General features: G+C 42.5%; 1 protein-coding gene across 1 annotated transcript in view; it reads left to right on the top strand.

Moving 5' to 3' along the window:
• The window catches only part of LOC120824158 (histamine H3 receptor), a 7,206-nt gene extending 4,170 nt beyond the window's left edge, over positions 1-3,036 (top strand). Inside the window, exon 3 of the mRNA XM_078107687.1 lies at positions 2,114-3,036. Within this exon, the coding sequence (XP_077963813.1) occupies positions 2,114-2,983 (870 nt within the window). The 3' untranslated portion in view covers positions 2,984-3,036. The remainder of the gene's footprint in view (positions 1-2,113) is intronic.
• The last annotated feature ends 17,259 nt before the right edge of the window (positions 3,037-20,295 follow it).

Here is a 20,295-nt window from a genome sequence, read left to right as displayed (position 1 = left end):
GTATATGTGTATATATGTGTACATGTGTGTATATGTACATATATGTGTACGTGTGTGTATATGTACATATATGTGTACGTGTGTGTATATGTACATATATGTGTACATGTGTGTATATGTACATATATGTGTACATGTGTGTATATGTACATATATGTGTACGTGTGTGTATATGTACATATATGTGTACGTGTGTGTATATGTACATATATGTGTACGTGTGTGTATATGTACATATATGTGTACGTGTGTGTATATGTACATATATGTGTACGTGTGTGTATATGTACATATATGTGTACGTGTGTGTATATGTACATATATGTGTACGTGTGTGTATATGTACATATATGTGTACGTGTGTGTATATGTACATATATGTGTACGTGTGTGTATATGTACATATATGTGTACATGTGTGTATATGTACATATATGTGTACATGTGTGTATATGTACATATATGTGTACATGTGTGTATATGTACATATATGTGTACATGTGTGTATATGTACATATATGTGTACATGTGTGTATATGTACATATATGTGTACATGTGTGTATATGTACATATATGTGTACATGTGTGTACATGTCTATATATGTGTACATATGTGTACATGTGTGTATATATGTGTGTACATAAGTATATATGTACATATATGTGTAGATGTTTATATATGTGTAGATGTGTATATATGTGTACATGTGTATATATGTGTACATGTGTATATATGTGTACATGTGTATGTATGTGTATATGTACATATTTGTATACGTACATATTTGTATACATGTGTATATAAGTATATGTACATATATGTGTATATATGTGTGTATATGTACATATATGTATACATGTGTATATATGTGTGTATATGTACATATTTGTATACGTACATATTTGTATACATGTGTATATAAGTATATGTACATATATGTGTATATGTGTATATATGTGTGTATATGTACATATATGTATACATGTGTATATATGTGTGTATATGTACATATATGTATACATGTGTATATATGTGTGTATATGTACATTTATGTATACATGTGTATATATGTGTGTATATGTACATTTATGTATACATGTGTATATATGTGTGTATATGTACATATATGTATACATGTGTATATATGTGTGTATATGTACATTTATGTATACATGTGTATATATGTGTGTATATGTACATATATGTATACATGTGTATATATGTGTGTATATGTACATATATGTATACATGTGTGTATATGTACATATATGTATACATGTGTGTATATGTACATATATGTATACATGTGTGTATATGTGTGTATATGTACATATATGTATACATGTGTATATATGTGTGTATATGTACATATATGTATACATGTGTATATATGTGTGTATATGTACATATATGTATACATGTATATGTACATATATGTATACATGTGTATATATGTGTGTATATGTACATATATGTATACATGTGTATATATGTGTGTATATGTACATATATGTATACATGTGTATATGTACATTTATGTATACATGTGTATATGTACATTTATGTATACATGTGTACATGTGTGTGTATGTGCGCGTGTGAGAAGCACAGCTGTTGCAGAGCGACGTCGTCGCGTCAAGAAGAAGAACAACAGCACAAACAGATAAAAGAGTGAACAGAGCAGCTTAATGACACAGTTTAGACCGCGAGGTGAAGAGAGAGAGCGAGAGGAACCAGATGTCTCTTTCACACTCGCATCAGTGACGGTGGCTCTTAGCCTGACAGACCCCTCCCCCCCTTGCCCCCCCCCCCCCCCCTCTATCTGGCGTCGGTGACACACGGCGTAGTCAGGAGTTAATTTACAGCTTCTCGTCATACAAGCTCGGCTCCGTTTTCAGGTGTTCAAGGCCGTAATAAATAAATTATAAACACTTTTTCATTTCAGCTGCAGCACTTTTTTAGCAAAAGGTTTGATGCAAACTGTTACTGTAAGAAGAAAAGTATTCCGGACGAAAGCAACATTTAAAAAAGAGCTACGTTTCAGTAGAATTTACCGTTTGTGAGGTGTGGCGTGTGGTGGGCGGAGCTCATGGCTGTGACTTTCCACGCAGGTCAAATACCGGGCGCAGCGGAACATGACCCGCCCGGCCGTCTTCAAGATGGTGGCGGTGTGGGCGCTGGCCTTCCTCCTTTACGGCCCCGCCATCATCTTCTGGGAGGCGGCCGTCGGCCAGAGCGTCGTCCCGGCGCACGAGTGCTACGCCGAGTTCTACTTCACCTGGTACTTCCTGCTCAGCGCCTCCACCTTCGAGTTCTTCGCCCCCTTCGTGTCCGTGGCGTTCTTCAACCTGAGCATCTACCTGAACATCCACCAGAGGACCAAGACTGTGGGGGCCGGCGTGGAGGAGGAGGAGGAGGAGGTCAGGGCGCAACGGGTCCCCAGGCGCCACCGAGACGGGGCGGGACGCTCCGTGTCCTTCGTGAAGACCCGCAAGGTGTCGTCCACCGAGCCCACCGCCATCTCGGCGGTCATCGAGGACATTGCCGACGCGCTGTCCCCGTCCTCCTGCGGGGACGCCGACAACACGCAGATCTTCATGAGGACGGAGAAGTTCTCCCCGGACCGGAGGAACCCGCGGCTGTTCCGGCACTCCGCCTCCTGCTCGGCGCCGGGCCGGAGGACGCAGGCGTCCCGGCTCTCCCGAGACAAGAAGATCGCCAAGTCTCTGGCCATCATCGTGTGCATCTTCGGGATCTGCTGGGCTCCCTACACGCTCCTGATGATCATCCGCGCCGCCTGCAGCGGCGAGTGCGTCGCCAACCACTGGTACGACGTCACCTTCTGGCTCCTGTGGCTGAACTCGGCCATCAACCCGTTCCTCTACCCGCTGTGCCACAGCAGCTTCCGCAGGGCCTTCGCCAAGATACTGTGTCCCAAGAGACAGTCGGTGCAGCCGCAGATCGAGGCGCAGTCCTGTTAGACGGGCGAGTCGCACCGCACGCCAATGGCGCCAAACACTGTAAAAAAAACAAATGTCTGTTCTTCCATCAAAAAAAAGATCTTTCACGGCACATTTTACGGCTAAACGTTCCAACGTGACCAGCGGACCTCATGTGACCTGTGCAGCCCCCCCAGCAGAGAAGTCTGTATCTCATTACATTATTGTGCAACTTCCTGTTTATACTTCATATTAGAGTGAATATCGAAGCACCTTCAATGTTCCTCTTCGTGTTGTTGTTGAGAAGAGGACTAATATCGTCACATGACCCTGTATGCCGTCGTTCTCGCTCTACGGGTTGGAATCGCCCCGGACGACGACCTTGGCAACGCCCCCGGTGTGGACGCTCCCGTGTGGACGCCCCCCCGTGTGGACGCCCCCGTGTGGACGCTCCCGTGTGGACGCCCCCCGTGTGGACGCCCCCGGTGTGGACGCTCCCGTGTGGACGCCCCCGTGTGGACGCCCCCGTGTGGACCCCCCCTTGTGGACGCCCCCCCGTGTGGACGCTCCCGTGTGGACGCCCCCCCGTGTGGACGCCCCCGTGTGGACGCTCGGGACATGAACACGGCGCTGCAGGTGTAATCTGTGAGGACGTTGGACGATGGTCCGTCTCCTCTGAGTCCGATCAAATCCAGGATTTTAGGCTCCAGGAATGGGGGGCCGTAGTGGGGGGGGGGGGCTTTTGGTAAATTCCATCTTTTCGTTGTGCAGCAGTCGGACTACAGATGGTGAGTCAGAGTTCAAAGCAGCAAGAAATAAGAGAATAACTTGTACTTGTTTACTGTGTGAACTTTAATCGCGGTTTAATCTGAAAAGTGTTAGGAGGGGGGGGGGGGGTCTCATTGATGTTTAAAACGCACCTCACGCGCAGCATTAAACCTTTTGTACATTGACATCTATGGTGAGCTCGATGGCCGTGTTCTGGTTTTTACCACCCAAACTACTGGACTGATTGTCTCCTGGCTACGGACGTGTTGGTGTAAGTAGCCAAAGAAAGAATAAAACTGGATGTGTTGTTGGTCAAATACTGCAGAAGCGACTCGTTTTGTAAGATGCTTCTGTGACACGGGGGAACAAGAATTTGGACCCAGATGCAACCTCAGGAGCCCGTGCAGGGCTCCCAACTTTATTGGGCGTGAGTCGCGTGGCTCGCCGTCGGAGGCCAGTGGGGAACTGGAAGTCTACAGGCGGAGAGAGAAAGTCAGTCACAAGGTCAGGCAGAGGAAGACGAAGCAGTCGGACACCCCGAGCCTGCAGCACCAGGGTTGAAATAGAGGCGTTGACGAGTCCTCGTCTGCTCGGGGGTGTGGCAATGGGCGGCGTGTGGAGGCGGGACCAAGGACACAGAGACAACGAGCACATGGCAAAGCAAAACAAACGGGGACGACAGACACGAGGGAAAGACAGAACGGGTCAGACAACGATTCTGACATCCTGCACAAGAAGATCGATGCCACATTCAATGTCTGTCCTCCGCTGCTAGCAGCCGGTTAGCGTAGCTTAGCATAGACGCTTGTTCTGCTCTGTTCAGTACGCTCTTACTCCCAGTTTGTCTGATACGGCCGGCTGGTTCGTGGCTTTAAGTCCCCCGGTTTGTCCAAATGGAAACACAGGACTTTCACCCAGGAGACTCCTGGTGTTCCGTTAACCTACGTTAAGAACTTACGTACAGTTTAGCCTCCGTAAATACACAACGAAACATACGACCTCACAGCAGACGCAATGATGCTCGAGTACGACGTACAAATCGTTAAACGCGCTCGTTGGGAGTTCGGGAGCATGAACGTGAAGAAAAGGCCGCAGGCAGATAAGAGGACACATTGGTGTCTCCTTTGCTTGCTAACGTCAATACAGTCGTATAATGAGGCTGGCTGTTGGTACTCGACACCTTTAATAAATAGGTATCGACCTAAATAACCCAAAACCGAATTATTCAATTCAATTGAAGTTTTATTGGGTTTTCTTAGCTCCCAGTCGCTGTGTGTTATGTTATGTGTGTGTACTGGACGGAGAAGACGGTTCATCGCGCCAGAATAACACGCGGTGGTTGTGACGCTGTGGGAACGCGTGGAGTCAGATTAAAGTGATGCAGAGGATAAACGTGAAATAGTCCTTCTGTGGCGGTTTCACCAGGCGTGCTGGGACCGGTGCCGGCGTCGTCCTCTCGGATCAGCTCCAAACAGGAAGAGCTGCTGTCTTTGTGAGAGGTGGAATGTGGTTAATTCCTTCTAATGCTGCTGGGAAAAGACGAGATAACACGGCGACGCGCCGGGTCAGCCGTGGGTGGGTGGACGGGAATCGGTGTGACGATTGATTGCTGCCCTCTCTGTGTGATTCACGCCCGACAAATTGCTGTTAAACACAGAAAAGAAACTTCAATAAGCACAAATAAATACTGTTTTTTTGGGGGGGGAATGTTTCCCAGCAAGGCTCCTGAAGGTGAAAATAAGATGTTGTTGCTGCGAGGCTGCTGAGCTTTTATGATCTGATAACACAGACAAGATAAAGTGACAGAAGAGCAGGCCGTTGACCTTTGATACTTCTTTCCAGCGCAGAGGAAGAGAAACAAAATATGTCCAGAGAAGCATCTTCAGGAAATGAAGAATCCCGGAAACCAGCAGCACGGCTCGGGCCTTTGGGACTGATGTGCGACCCCTGGAGAGTTTAACTCTCACCGAGTGTCAGTGTTGAGTCGGGCTGACTGCATGACGATGGTTCCTACCTCAACACACACAAACAAATCCAAACCATCCACCGACTCCACTGACAAACACCCTACGTGTCACATTGTGACACGTTACCTCTAAGAACGAGTACTTTTTGGACTGAAGCGGCTCTAAAGGTTCGTTTTTTCATTGTGTCATTTTGTTGAATCCAAATGGGAAGGCTATCCTTCTGAAAAGTGAAGTCAATGGTAAAACCGGCATTCCCCCCTTCTCCCCCAGGAGTATATGAGAAAAAGACTCTTCTCTCTTGATTTATTCCCTCAGTAAACATTGTACACATGAGTTCATGGTCTCAGTCTCTAGTTTCAAGTCTTCTTCAATACAGCATGATGTTCATTTAGTGACTGATGGTCCACCTATGGCTCCACCTATGGTGGACCATCCACCTATGGATGCAGCTCACCATCATTTATTTGCTCCCTTACTGGTTTTCCTGTCCGGTTGTTGGAATTCTTCTGTAGTAAAACAGTCAAGTCTGAATTGTCATGTCTTGGAAAGGTATAAAGACTCCTACAGAAACCACAATGTGAAGCATTCAGTTTGAATTCAGTTTGAGTAAACTGTTTACATGGCGAGTTCATACTTTCAGGGGTTTTAATGGAAACAGATGCAGAGAATCTTCAAAAACACTTCTGTCACTTTCAAAATGTCAGTGAAATCAGATTTTCCATCTCCACTTCAGACTGAGAATACACCAGAACACATTAAGTGGCTTTTATTTGAAGAGACTTTTCCTCTTCAAACGTTATGAAGAAAAAAAGGCTCTTGAGGATAAAAATATTTTTATCTCTTCTTTGCTGGTGTTGTTCTCCCACTGACCCCATTTAATAACACTGGTTAGAATAAGGGGGGTGGACACACATTCTGTGAAAACGCTTTGATGCACGTTAGACTCGACTGTCATGCCTGTTTCTCAAAATCTATCCATTAGAATGAAAATAGACTTCTGAGTGAAGGAGTGCAAGTGGCTGCCCCCCTCAAAAGGGAGGACAAAGTCAATTCAGAGGCATTTTTTAAAAAGGTCGGAAGGGGATGGGATGAATAGACTGTGATTAAGGTGACCTGAGCGGAGACGCAGGTGGACTTGCAAATAGAAAACAAATTGCTCTGTATTGACATTGTTTCTGTGCGCAGCGGGAGGCCAGAGAACCAATATTCACAGCCTTTCACAAAGAAAATTGGAAGCGGTTCACATCCTCTCGTTTCGCCTTTGAATTGCTGTGGGATACAAATATGGTGACAGTAATGTAATTGTTATTTAGGCACTAAACACCTTGAGGACTAGAGAGTGAATACACAGACCTCCGGCGTCTCTTTTTTTCCCAGCAGATGAGAGATTCAGACGAAGCTGCTCACCGGACAAAACAACATGTGTCGACAGACGATAAGCAGACGCTCAGACACAAGTAATTCAGAAAAGAAACAAGATCCCTCGAGTGAAATTCAATAGGAAATGCTGTCAAAAGCAGAATGTCACACACTATTAGAAATAAAAGGTTCCAGCTAAAACCATCCGACTTGCTCACAGAATGGAACCCTTCTTTGGTTGCTGGTAGACCTTTTTATGAAGGTTTCACCTGGAACCCTATTAGAGCATTACACCTAGAACCCTTCGTCAAATGGCCCAACCTCTACCCAACATAACAGGTTACACCTAGAACCCTTCGTCAAATGGACCAACCTCTACCCAACATAACAGGTTACACCTAGAACCCTTCGTCAAATGGACCAACCTCTACCCAACATAACAGGTTACACCTAGAACCCTTCGTCAAATGGACCAACCTCTACCCAACATAACAGGTTACACCTAGAACCCTTCGTCAAATGGACCAACCTCTACCCAACATAACAGGTTACACCTAGAACCCTTCGTCAAATGGACCAACCTCTACCCAACATAACAGGTTACACCTAGAACCCTTCGTCAAATGGCCCAACCTCTACCCAACATAACAGGTTACACCTAGAACCATTCGTCAAAGGTAACACCTAGAACCCTTTGTCAAAGGTCCCACCCTAAACCCAACGTAACAGGTAACACCTAGAACCCTTCGTCAAATGGTCCAACCTCTACCCAACGTAACAGGTTACACCTAGAACCCTTCGTCAAAGGTTCCACCCTGAACCCAACGTAACAGGTAACACCTAGAACCCTTCGTCAAATGGTCCAACCTCTACCCAACATAACAGGTAACACCTGGAACCATTCGTCAAAGGTTCCACCCTGAACCCAACGTAACAGGTAACACCTAGAACCATTCGTCAAAGGGTTATCTAGAAGGTTCTGGGTAGAACCCTGGCCCTTCAGGAGGAACGCTATTTACAATAGCTGGTGGTACGGTATAATCACAGGCAGAGTCAGCAAGCAGGAAGAAAAGAAATCTGGCAGCGTATCACAACTGAGAGCGAGATAAAGGCTCAGCTTGTAAAAGGTGTGTTCCAAGATATAATTTCAGTCATTTTATGACCGATGCAAGGAGTTGATTGTCCACTTATATTTCGTATTGTACTCTCTGCAACACCAGAGCCTGGGGGAGTACCGAACAAAGACATATCCAGTCGATGCTGATAGCGTTATTAACTCTTTAACGGGATCCACAGGGTGTGAGGAATATCACTTCACTCTCTGTAATGAAACTGTGAATGTGAGTGAGGGCAGCTCCTCCACATTAAAAAAGAGAAAAATACTTTTCTGGCAGACTTCTTAATTAACCCGAACGACTGAAACATGCTAATCACCGGCAGCGCCATACCAGGGAAAACTCCCACTACTGGAGGTCAATCAAACATGACTTTCTCCATCATTAATTTCAGCCTTCACTTCTTAATTGCTGCCCACCACTTTTCAGATTCGGCCCGACGACTCCCTGGATTTATTAAAAGTAAAATTGCAGTTTGTGACTGAGGGAAAATGTGGAGCTACGTCTCTCAAAGTCAACGTCACAGCGGAGTGTTTTGTGACTTGAAGTGAACCGCCTGTGGCTTCCTGCTGTTGACGGGCTGCGGGGCTGAGTGACAGCCAATGAAACACACTGACGGGAAACATCCCACTCGTCTTTCCCACGACGGCGGTCACAAAGCTGCTGTCCTCTTGTGACCGCTGACAACTAGTTCACGAAGCCTTTTCATGTTTTCCCATGTTTTATTTTGTTCCCAACCACATAATTCAAATCTGCCCCTTAAGTTATCGTAGAATTAGAACTAAATATTTCTTTGATAAGAAAGAAGAGGCTTCGATGAAAATAAAACAAAAATCTATGAAAAGGTCTGTTGTTAGGAAAGTGACCTTTAGACAGGTGTTCATTTTAAACCAAACTAGGTGACAGAAGACTCAAAACCAGTAAAGGAAAGCAGTCTCAGAAGAGCAGTTTCTGTCTGAATCCATTAAAATAAACAACATAGATGAAGGATCAAAGAGGCCCGAGGGTTCGGTTCCCCTCCTCTCTTAAGCCCTAGAGGAAGGGCGTCGTCACACCCCGATGAGCAACAAGCTGCTCTCGATTCTTAATGAGGAGTCGCTTGCACAGCAGGGGGTCCAAATGAGCCTCCAATCCAATCGTACCAATTTTGACATTCTGCTGCAATGATTTAACCACCAGACGGTCCCCAATGTAGGATGGAAGTCTAAATACCCAAATCCCTTCCAGTAGTGTGATGTTGAGACTCACACTGTCGTCCCAAAACCCACAAACACATTAAAACAACAGAACATTTTCTGACCTTCTGTCGTGGCAGTTAATGACGATGGATTGTTGCCCTGTGAGATATTACTTCGATAATTTCAGTCGGATGACCTTTCCTGTTGATCGAATACAATTTATTGCACTGGACAAGTGCTCCTTTACTGTGATACAAAAAAGGTCTGATTTTGGCATGAAAACCCTCAGCACACGGCCTTTAGGAAGAATGGAGTAGAACTAGATGTTCCTGGCCAAACTCTCTCATGAATCAGTGCTGTTGCTCAGTTCTCTTTGTGTCGGCTACTTTTCCAAATAAATGAGAAGGAACCGTGGAATATGGTTCACAAAGGAATCGCAAGTGGAGCGGAGACACACCGTCTCCAGAATAGTAGCAGCAAAATTACTTCCTCCAGCTCTTTTACAGGCTCCATTAGTTGGCAAAAGGGGATGAGGTTCCACGGATAATTCTGGCAGGTCAGTCAGCCGAGCCACCGGAGCCCCTAATTCCTCTCCGTCCTCCAGGAGATCCACCTCCAGGAGATCCCTCTCCCAGGTTTAGACCGAGCCGTACACCGGCGAGCTGCCAGGCAGTGCATTTAAAATGAGAAAGCCTGATAACGTAACATATCTCCTGCTGCATCTTTCTGGCGGTTTTCCTTTGAAGAACAACCATGACAATGTAGAGAGAGTTTCTATACTAGAGAGGACTCAGTGGCGTTAATGATACCTGGGCTTTGGGTATCGATCATTGACTGTATTCACTATAGGAGCGTGAAGTCCAACTTTGGTCCTGAGTCCAAGTCCGCATCTCTATCTGCCGAACGTATCGGCACATTGTAAAATACTTTCCAACAGCTGGCAGGCTGGATGTTGGTCCGTCATCAACACGTTAAGATCGTCCAAAATGATTTTGCTGACTATTGATTGGCTGTAGGGGTCAATTCAACCAGAAAAACCTCCGTCTGACTCGATTTGACAACCTGTTATTTTTGTAATGGTGCCGGCTCGTCAGCGCTTATATAATTATCTTCTGTTATCTTGCATTGTTGTTCATCTTCAGTGTTTTTCACTTATTTAATTCGTTTAGTGCTCATGTTCCATCTGCTAACCTCTGTCCTCCATTTTAGTCACAGCGATGCAATTTGACTGTAAATGTTTCACAAAGTGCTTTATAAGTTGTCATGATTGTTATTAAAGTCACGGATCAACCTGAAGCGTTGGAAAGCGTTAAGTTACTTTTAATACAGGCAGCGTTTTGATGCACGTGCGTAATCTTTCCACAGATGCAGCCGTCACTCATCAGAGTTGGATGTGACAAATTCAGTCAGTCGATCTATTTCAAAGTAGTGGCAATGGGGGGGCTGACTGGGCTTTAAATGATAGATCACACAAATAATCACACAAATTATGCAGAAAGACATTTTTCGTTGCACAGAAAAGAAGAAACACTGATTCTGGGAACTGAAAACCAACCTGAGGTCTCAGTGCCCCACTGTGACTCATCTACTCACCTGACACCTGTCAGTCAGTGACGGCGCCATGAGGCCTCCCTCCGTTTGTAGCCTGATTACTTCTGACCTCGTTTCACATCTCAGTTCAGCACACGGAGAGACACAAACAAACAGATGACTCGACACAAAGATCATCATCATCATCATCACCACTTGGCTTCTGTCCTTTAGACATCATCTGAACATAGATGATGATTTAGGCGGAAAGGAGCCCTTTTGATTCATAACTTATATGATATGATTATATGATGATATAATACATAAAATCCACATGTATTTGATTAAACTTTTGAGGACTTTTCAGATGATGAATAAAGATGGAATAGGTGCTACGTGACCTCCTCAAAACAGATCTCTGTTGAAAAAGCCTGATTCGAAGTTCCGGTGACGTCATGATGGAAAGAGCAGGTTAGAGACGAGGCTCCGTCAGGAAAAAGTTAGAAAACAGTGACAACTGCAGATATATAAAGCCTTCAGGGTGGAAAATAACTCATGAACAAGATGACTACCACATCCAAAACGAGAGGACAAGGAAAGTCAGGATATTTGAAAGAAACTGACAATAAACAACCGAGCACAAACAGCGCTAGCTTAGATGCTACTAGCGGTAGCCGCGAAGAGCAGGTAACACGTGAGGGCGAAAGGTCCTTAATACAAGAAATGAGAAGATTCCGCGACGAAAACAGCCAGGGACATAAACAAACAACAAAGACCCTTGAACGTTTGGAAAAAACTATGACAGATATTAAGGAGCAACTCGGTGACCACCAGCAGAGGATCGGTGAGCTGGAGGGGAGGGTGAGCGCTGTGGAAGATGCGGGGGCAGGGCAGCACCGTGTGATAAGGTACCTGTTACAACGCGAAAAACAGCTCTCAGCTGTTTGTGACGATATGCAGAACAGGCTGAGAAGAAATAACCTTCGAATATTTCAAATACCAGAGGAGAGTGAACATGGAGACGTGGTCGCGTTTGTGAAAGCCTTGCTTCCCAAAGTATTGACGTTACCACCTAACCTGAACATTCAAATTGAAAGAGCGCACCGCTCACTTCAGTCCAAACCGACAGATCCAGCGGCCCCCCCCAGATCAATCATTGTGAGATTCCTCGACGCGGGGGTGAAAGATATTGTTCTGCAGCAAGCATGGAGCCAAGGAAATGCGGTGTTTCAAGACAGAAGGATTTTCTTCGATCAAGACTATTCTCCTGAGCTGCAAAAGAAACGAGCGATAATTCACGCAGTCGTCAAGCAGCTAAAGCAGAGGGGCATTCAGGCAAAGTGCCTGTATCCAGCTCGACTGAAGGTCAAGATGGACTCTGGAGAGAAGACTTTTTCCTCGCTGACAGACGCCGCGGATACTTTGAGAGAGATGGGTGTAGAGGTGCAGTGCGGAGAGAGAGAGCGCATCGAGGAGAAACTAACTGGAGGATGGAACATCAGCGCGAAGAGGAGGAGAACCAACGTGCTGGCGTTAGCTGACCTGAGGGCTATGGTTCAGGAAGAAGATAAAGATGAGTAGTCTGTGGTATATAACACTTACAACCAGTTTCAGGTACACAAGGTCAAGTGTGTATGAACAATATATAGACTGAAAGCAATAATAGCACAATACAAAATAAAAACGCAAAGTTGTCACAAAGGTTTAAAAATAAGAAAGAGATCTGACGGACTCTTGAGGTATACATGAGTGGTCCACACTCACTAAGACCTTTCTTACATGTTAGTGTAATTTGGGTCACTATTGCACACTGGGTGCATTTCTCCACAGAGGGATTAGGTCACCACTCTCTGTCCCATTATCACCGGGGGTCAGGCATGGTTGTAGTTTATTCGCTATGTCTGACTGGAAAATTGGAAGTTCTGTTCTGTGTTCATGCTGTTAGTGTTGTGTTCTATCTGAGGCAAGGTGCAATTTGTTTTTTGTTTAACTTTGTACATTTGCAGTTAAATTATTTTATTTGCTTTTATTTAACAGATCTTCATGAGAGGTTTGGGCTGTGTTACATGATTCAGTACAAATACAAGGATGGCATTACTTAATTTAATTACCTACAATATAAAAGGAATAAACAACCCAATTAAAAGAAAAAAGATACTAGGACAGCTGAAGAAAATGCAGTGCTCTATAGCCTTACTTCAAGAAACTCACCTCACAGAAACAGAACATCAAAAATTAAAAAGGGAATGGGTGGATCAGGTGTACAGTAGCTCTTATGGGAAACGTAAAAAGAGAGGTGTAGCTATACTATTCGGTAAGTCTGTGTACTTTCATTGTGAAAATGTTTTCCAGGATAAGGAGGGTCGCTACGTTATGGTCATAGGGAGGATGGCTGGTTTTAAATTAACTCTTTTGAATGCCTATGCACCAAATGAAGATTGTCCACATTTTTTCAAAAAGCTTGCACATTTGGTAGCAGATCATGGGGAGGGTCTTCTGTTAATGGGTGGGGACTTAAATTGCGTACTGAATAATAGAATAGATAAATTACCATCATCCTCAAAACCTCAAAGCAGAATGTCAAAAAGTCTAATGAATATGATAAAGGAATTGGGGTTGATAGATGCTTGGCGACATCTTCATCCAAAAGAGAGAGACTTCACCTTTATGTCACAAGTGCATGGAAGCTATTCACGGTTGGATCATTTTTTGGTGTCCAAAAAGGACACATACAGAGTTAAAAGCTGTGTTATTGAGCCGATAACCATCTCAGACCATAGCCCTGTACAGATTACACTTGATTTGGGGTTGGAGCCAAATATGAAGTATTGGAGAATAAACGTTTCATTACTGACAGATGTTAATACAAGAGAGGAAATAAGGTCGGCAATAGTGGAATATTTTGCTTTAAACGACAATGGAATGGTCACACCTACGGTTTTATGGGAAGCAGGAAAAGCCACAATAAGAGGGAAAATAATATCTATAGGATCAAAGTTAAAGAAGGACAGACTTAAAAAACAAGTAGATTTAGAAACTGAGATCAAGAAATTAGAAAACGAACATAAACAAAGTGGAAAACAAGAAGTATTTAATAAACTTAAAGAGAATAGAGCCAAGTTAGATGAGATTCTGACATACAAGGCAGAGGGTGCCCTTAGGTTTGTTGACAGAAAATACTATGAATTGGGAAACAAGGCTAGCAGGTTATTATCATTCCAACTACGAAAGGCACAAGCTAGTCGAACAATTCCTAAAATAAAACAACCATATTCTAACGATGTCGAAACTAGCCCAAAAGCAGTAGCAAATGCCTTTGCCAAATATTACGAACAGTTATATAAGGGTCAACATCAAGAATTAAAAGAAGAAAAAATGCACGATTTCTTTAAAAACCTGAAATTAGACAAACTGACGGAGGATGAAGCCTCTGCGTTAGTAGAACCAATTAGAGAAAAGGAGGTGAAAGAAACGATTATTAAATTAAAAAATAACAAAACGCCAGGAATAGACGGGTTCGCAGGAGAATATTATAAAGTGTTTGCTGATGACCTCACTCCAGCACTATGCAAGTTGTATAATTATGTGTTAAATTCAGGAGACCCTCCAGAGTCATGGTCTGAGGCTATCATCACAGTCCTGCATAAGGAAGGAAAAGACCCATTGCAGTGTTCTAGTTATCGACCTATTAGCCTCCTGTGTGTGGATTATAAAATATTAACATCTATTTTAGCAACTAGAGTACAAAAATACATTAGGAAAATAGTAAAATCAGATCAGACAGGGTTCATTTCAGGTCGCCAAGGGACAAACAATATAAGGAGAGCTTTAAACGTGCAGTCGCTCATGGCAAAGGGTAATCAAACGTCAATGCTTCTCGGCTTAGATGCCGAGAAAGCATTTGATCGGGTAGATTGGCGGTTTTTAGAACAAACATTAATTGAGATGGGCTTCAGTGAAAAATTTACCTTTTGGTTCCGGCTGTTGTACAAGAATCCCAAATCAAGAATTAGAGTTAACGGACAATGCTCTGACTTCTTTGATATAGGGAGGGGCGTAAGACAGGGTGATTCTCTCTCTCCCATTCTTTTTGCTCTCAGTATCGAGCCTCTGGCGGAGGCAATTCGTCGGGACGTCCAGATTGAGGGGGTGGAGGATGGTGGGGGGAGAGTTCACAAAGTCTCCCTTTTTGCTGACGACATCCTTCTCTTTATAAAACATCCCCTTACTTCAATACCTCGACTAATGCAATGCCTAAAAGACTATGGAGACATTTCTGGATACAAAATTAATCAAAATAAATCAGAGGCAATGATGATATCAGGAATATGGCCTAAACAACTAAACGAGAGGGTGTCATTTCATTGGTCTAAACATGGATTTAGATACTTGGGGATTATTATCACACCTGAAACTGCAAGACTTTTTGAAGCAAACTACAATAAGCTAATTAATCAAATAAGGAGTGACCTAGTTCGTTGGGAGGTTCTTCCTCTATCTCTGCTCGGCAGAGTTGAGACTGTAAGGATGAACCTGACCCCACGTCTTTTATTTCTGTTTCAATCGTTGCCCATAAGAGTTCCAGCTTCCACGTTTAATATGTTAAACAAATTAATTTCTAAATTTATATGGCAACATAAAAGACCGAGAATTAAACTTAAAACACTTCATCTGGCTAAAGATAAAGGAGGCTTGGCCTTGCCAAATATAAAATTGTATTATTGGGCAGCTCAATTATCAGCAATTGGGACTTGGATCAGTGGAGATGAAGAAGCAAAGTGGACCCAAATAGAGCAAGGGGAAGTTAGGGGTGCACAACTGTCTGTCCTACCCTTTATGGATCTAAAACACGTCAATAAAATGAAGATTGAAAATGAATGGATAAAACATACAATCAAAGTATGGGTGGAAGTAAAGAAAATGCTTAAAGATGTTGGAACAATTTCTCGAGCTATGCCCATAGTGGGTAATGTAGATTTTCCACCTTCAATGTGGGACCATGGTTTTAGGGGATGGGCGGCTAAGGGCCTCTTTGTTTTTAACCAGCTCTTTGAAGAAACTCACTTAAAGTCTTTCATACAACTCCAGGAACAATTCGATCTTCCCTCAAGTGATTTTTATAGATATTTGCAAATTAGACATTACATTACAAACCATAAGGAGAGGGAAAGAATCTGCAAAATCCCAAACAGCATTGAACAATACTTTATCTCAGTTTCTGAAAGACGCCTCCCTGTTGGCAAACGGGTTTCTCATCTTTATAAAAGACTGATAGTAGAAACAGCTGGAAACACGTACAACATTAAGGAAAAATGGGAAATAGAAGCTAATACAGTAATAGAGGAAGAGTTATGGGATAAACTCTGCTACAGATGTCATAAGGGAATTAATAGCCAACAATGGAAGGAATTTGACTGGAAAGTTAAAATACGCTATTTTCATACTCCTTTGGCTATTTCAAATTTTGTAAAAGATCCATCTCTAGCTTTATGTTGGAGACAATGTGGTAAAATAGGGGACCATACACACATATTTTGGGACTGTCCAATAACCCTTACGTACTGGAAAAATATCAAAGAAGAGATGGAGAAAATTGTAAAAAGAGAAGTACCATCGAATGTACAGTTCTTCTTATTGGGTGTTATATCAGTGGATGTTTTCAATGCTGACCAAAGATACATTTTACGTGTACTACGGTTAATTGCGCAAAAAAACGTTACTGTTAATTGGAGGTCTGTGAAATCACCAACCGTTACTGAATGGAAACAGAGACTGAAGCAGATTTATTTGATGGAAAAAATGACTGCATCATTACAACTGAAAACTGACCTCTTTATCCGGAGATGGCACATGGTTAAAGAATATTTAAATTTATAAATGATATGGCTGTACATTGGGGTATTGTGTCTGTTGAGATATAGGGATTCATATTAGATGCAGCAAGATATACATGTATGTACACAGTATATATCTTTATAATAATTATGTTTTTTTTTGTTTTTTGTTTTTTCCAAGCCCTAGTCTCAGATAATGTTCCATGTTTTTGTTTTTGTCATGTGAAAAAATATAAATAAAAAGTTCAAAAAAAAAAGAAAAAGCCTGATTCTAACTAAATAAATCTCAGCAAGCTTCTCCGCTGCTCCAACAATTACTGTCGCTGCAGAGTTTGAACCAGACAGAGTAGCAGATATTAAAAAGATATTCAGAAGATGTCACCAGCGTCACCTTTTCACTGCCGAGTCATCAGAGACGTCCATCGTCCGTGCGTGTTGGATTCAGCTGCATTAAGAGTCTGCTGGTGTTGGATAAATGTCTCCCTGTAAAGATGCGTAGAGCCTCGGAGGAGCTGCAGATTAACCCACGATTCTCTGGAGGTTCATTAGACCCTAATTTCTGTCTTCAAGCTTTAAACGTGTTGATTAAGCTAAAGCCACTTTACGTAATTATTTAGTAAATTGAGTAATCAGGGGGTCCTTAAGTTTTCATTAGATGGAGTATTTGTGATAATGCAGCTTCTGATCAGATTCTCTGCAGCCCGCCTGTGGGGGGGTTGTGTGCTTCTGCCACCAACAGAATTATAAAGCCTTTCAGTGGGTTTTTTCATCACTGTGCACTTTGCACACCTGATCTCAGACACATGCACGTAAAACACAGACACGTGGAATGATGGTGTGTGATCACTTTGAAGCATTATGTCTCATGACTGATTCCTTGTGCTTCATTTGACTCCTTCAGGAGGGACGAGTCAATATTTACATTTTGCTACATTTTACCTACCTTAAAGTGAGAAACAACAGCATAACCTCATAGGTCTCGTGGATCTCAGGTTCACAACTTTGAATCTAGAGCTCAGCCGACACAGACCTGTCTTCATGCTTTGGGGCAGTTAGTAGAGGAAGTGAGACGCTGGTGGTCTTATTAAAACTAGATGCACTTTACCAATCGGATTCAAAAACAGCAAAAGAAATAACTGATTGCATTGTATCATGTAACCCATTTTCTTTTGATATTTTCTTTAATTCCAAAACAAATCTCATCATTAGTAGTTTAAACAATGTATTAAAATCTGCTTTATGAAGTCAAACAATGTATAATTCATCTCTGATATGAATTTCATTACACTTTGAAAACATCTCATTACAGCACTGTGTGCTCACCGGCCGTTAGCTGCTAGCTGCTAACTTCTCTATTTGACTCCTAATGCATCATCTACTAAATGAACATCATGCTGTATTGAAGAGGACTTGGAACTGGAGACTGAAACCATGAAACATTTAAAATATTCATTCCAGGGAATTTGCTGAACAAAGTGCTGCTGTCACAGAACAAATAAATATGAGATGAATAAACGGGTCGGGAGGAGCATCAGACATGAAGACGATATGAATCTGATCAAAGCTCTTTGCCTTTTCATATCCTCCTGCCGTCCGTCACATAACATCTGCACGCCGCCCGGCAATAAAAAGGATGAAAAACCAAATGAAGCTCTAGTGTCTAGTCGGTATACGACAATACTCCTTCTCCGTGTCTCCTCGCGTCCTCTCTCCTTATTCCTTCACAGTCCTTGTTCAGAGCTGTCAATCATCTGTTTAGAGCGGCTGGTCTCTTTTATCGAATTAGCGCAATGAATCAGTGACATCGTTGGCAAATCATCTTGCTGCTCTGTCTTATTAAATTGGGTCGTCTCTCTCCCTTCGAACACAGCGGGGGGTGAGGGGGGGCACTGAAGATCTCCACACATACTTCTAGTAACTTTAGGACACATATTTAGTATTTAGCAGATTTAACAGATTTATTTCATGAAATACTGAAACATTGACGTGTGAGTTTTCTTTGATCTGTCGGCAGGAACATTTAGTTGGTGAAGTTATGGAAGAATTCATTTTATTATTATTGTACGTCTCTCATTTTCATTTTTACACTAAAATACGTTTATTGTATTTGTTTATTTTGATTCTCTCGTCTATTTGTTTAAGATCATGATTTTTTGTGGCAGTACTTGTGTTTTGATGCTTCTTTGTACGGAAGGGAAACCGGATACAATGACGTGGTGACGTCTCAGATGACTCGTCCAGTAAAGGTTTAATTAGAAAGATTTATATTCGTGGTGTAGAAAGTCAATTAATAGATAAGTCGATGGACACAGTCAATTCATTATTATTAATCTTTATTTATTATCTTTTGCATTTCTTATTTAAAGCTTATCCAATGTTAAGATTAACAGTGTCATTAAAATAATAGGTTTATTAAAATAAGTGAGTAAAGATGTCATCTCCGGTTCTGGGATTTTGCGATGGACATTTTATAGTAAATTATGAATCTAAATATATCCAACGGAATAATTGCTCAATAAATACATATTGCTATACATGCATTTAATGCAAAATACAAATATGATTTTGACCGATGAAACTGATCAAAAAGAGTCAAAACGTCGTCACTGAGTTCACTCTAATAAAGGAAACGACGGTCAGCTTTTTGGATGATAAAACCGCGTGGTTCCAAAACACTGGGCTGGGACCCCTGGTGGGTCGCTGGTCATTTAATAGGGTTGCAGAATAAATAAATTCACCCAATCTCTTCAATGTTAATGTTAGTATTTAACATTTGTACATTGAGGGAATACATTGAGGGAACCAGAATGTTCGTTGTTTGCATTCATCACTTCATCACACATCAACTTTTCTCTCTTTTTCATGGCTGGTTTACTTTATTTACTCATCATGTGAAGTGGAAAATGGCTCATGCACTAATTCACACTCCTCATGGTTATAAATAAGTTGGGAAATTAATCGCAAGGATTTTGTCATTTATAAAAAGTAGGTCCCCGGAAAAAAAACTTGGGAAACACTGATCCAACGAAATGGGAAACTAGGCTGCTTTAAGTTTCATAGAATCCATTATGTAAAACAGCAGAGTGAAACCAGGGGAAGCCACTCACATTAATCAGCACGACTATGCGTGCCAGAGAGCGTAATTACCTCTGCTCAGCAGAAGTGTACTTACCACATTTCAATGACATTTCCCCGGAGATGAGGCGGCGATGGGGAGGAACACTGGATGGTTTTGGGTGTAAATGGTGCCACCGTGGGGCCATTTCAACACGTTTTACATTTAGGATTCTGCAAGGAGTAAAAACCAAAAATCTCTCTTTGATGTTCTCATCACACCTTCATCCAAAGGTCCTCAAATTTACAGCATATTTGTTTACCTTTTCTGGAATTGTGAGGTTTCATCACTTGTAAATTACGTGACTCTTTTTGATAAGATGCAGTCGACACAAAGTACAACCTTTAAAATAACAAATAAAAACAAACCAGAACATTTAATGTGAAGTGTAATTTAGCCAAGGGCCAGTTTCAGAGTCATTGTTTGTTCTGACCTGCATTCCTCTTATCAAAACGTCCTGTGATCCCAAAGTCCCACGTTCTAAAGGT

This window comes from Gasterosteus aculeatus, chromosome 8, assembly GCF_964276395.1.
Source record: "Gasterosteus aculeatus chromosome 8, fGasAcu3.hap1.1, whole genome shotgun sequence".
Lineage (NCBI taxonomy): Eukaryota > Metazoa > Chordata > Actinopteri > Perciformes > Gasterosteidae > Gasterosteus > Gasterosteus aculeatus.
This window is presented reverse-complemented; position numbering and strand designations above follow the sequence as displayed.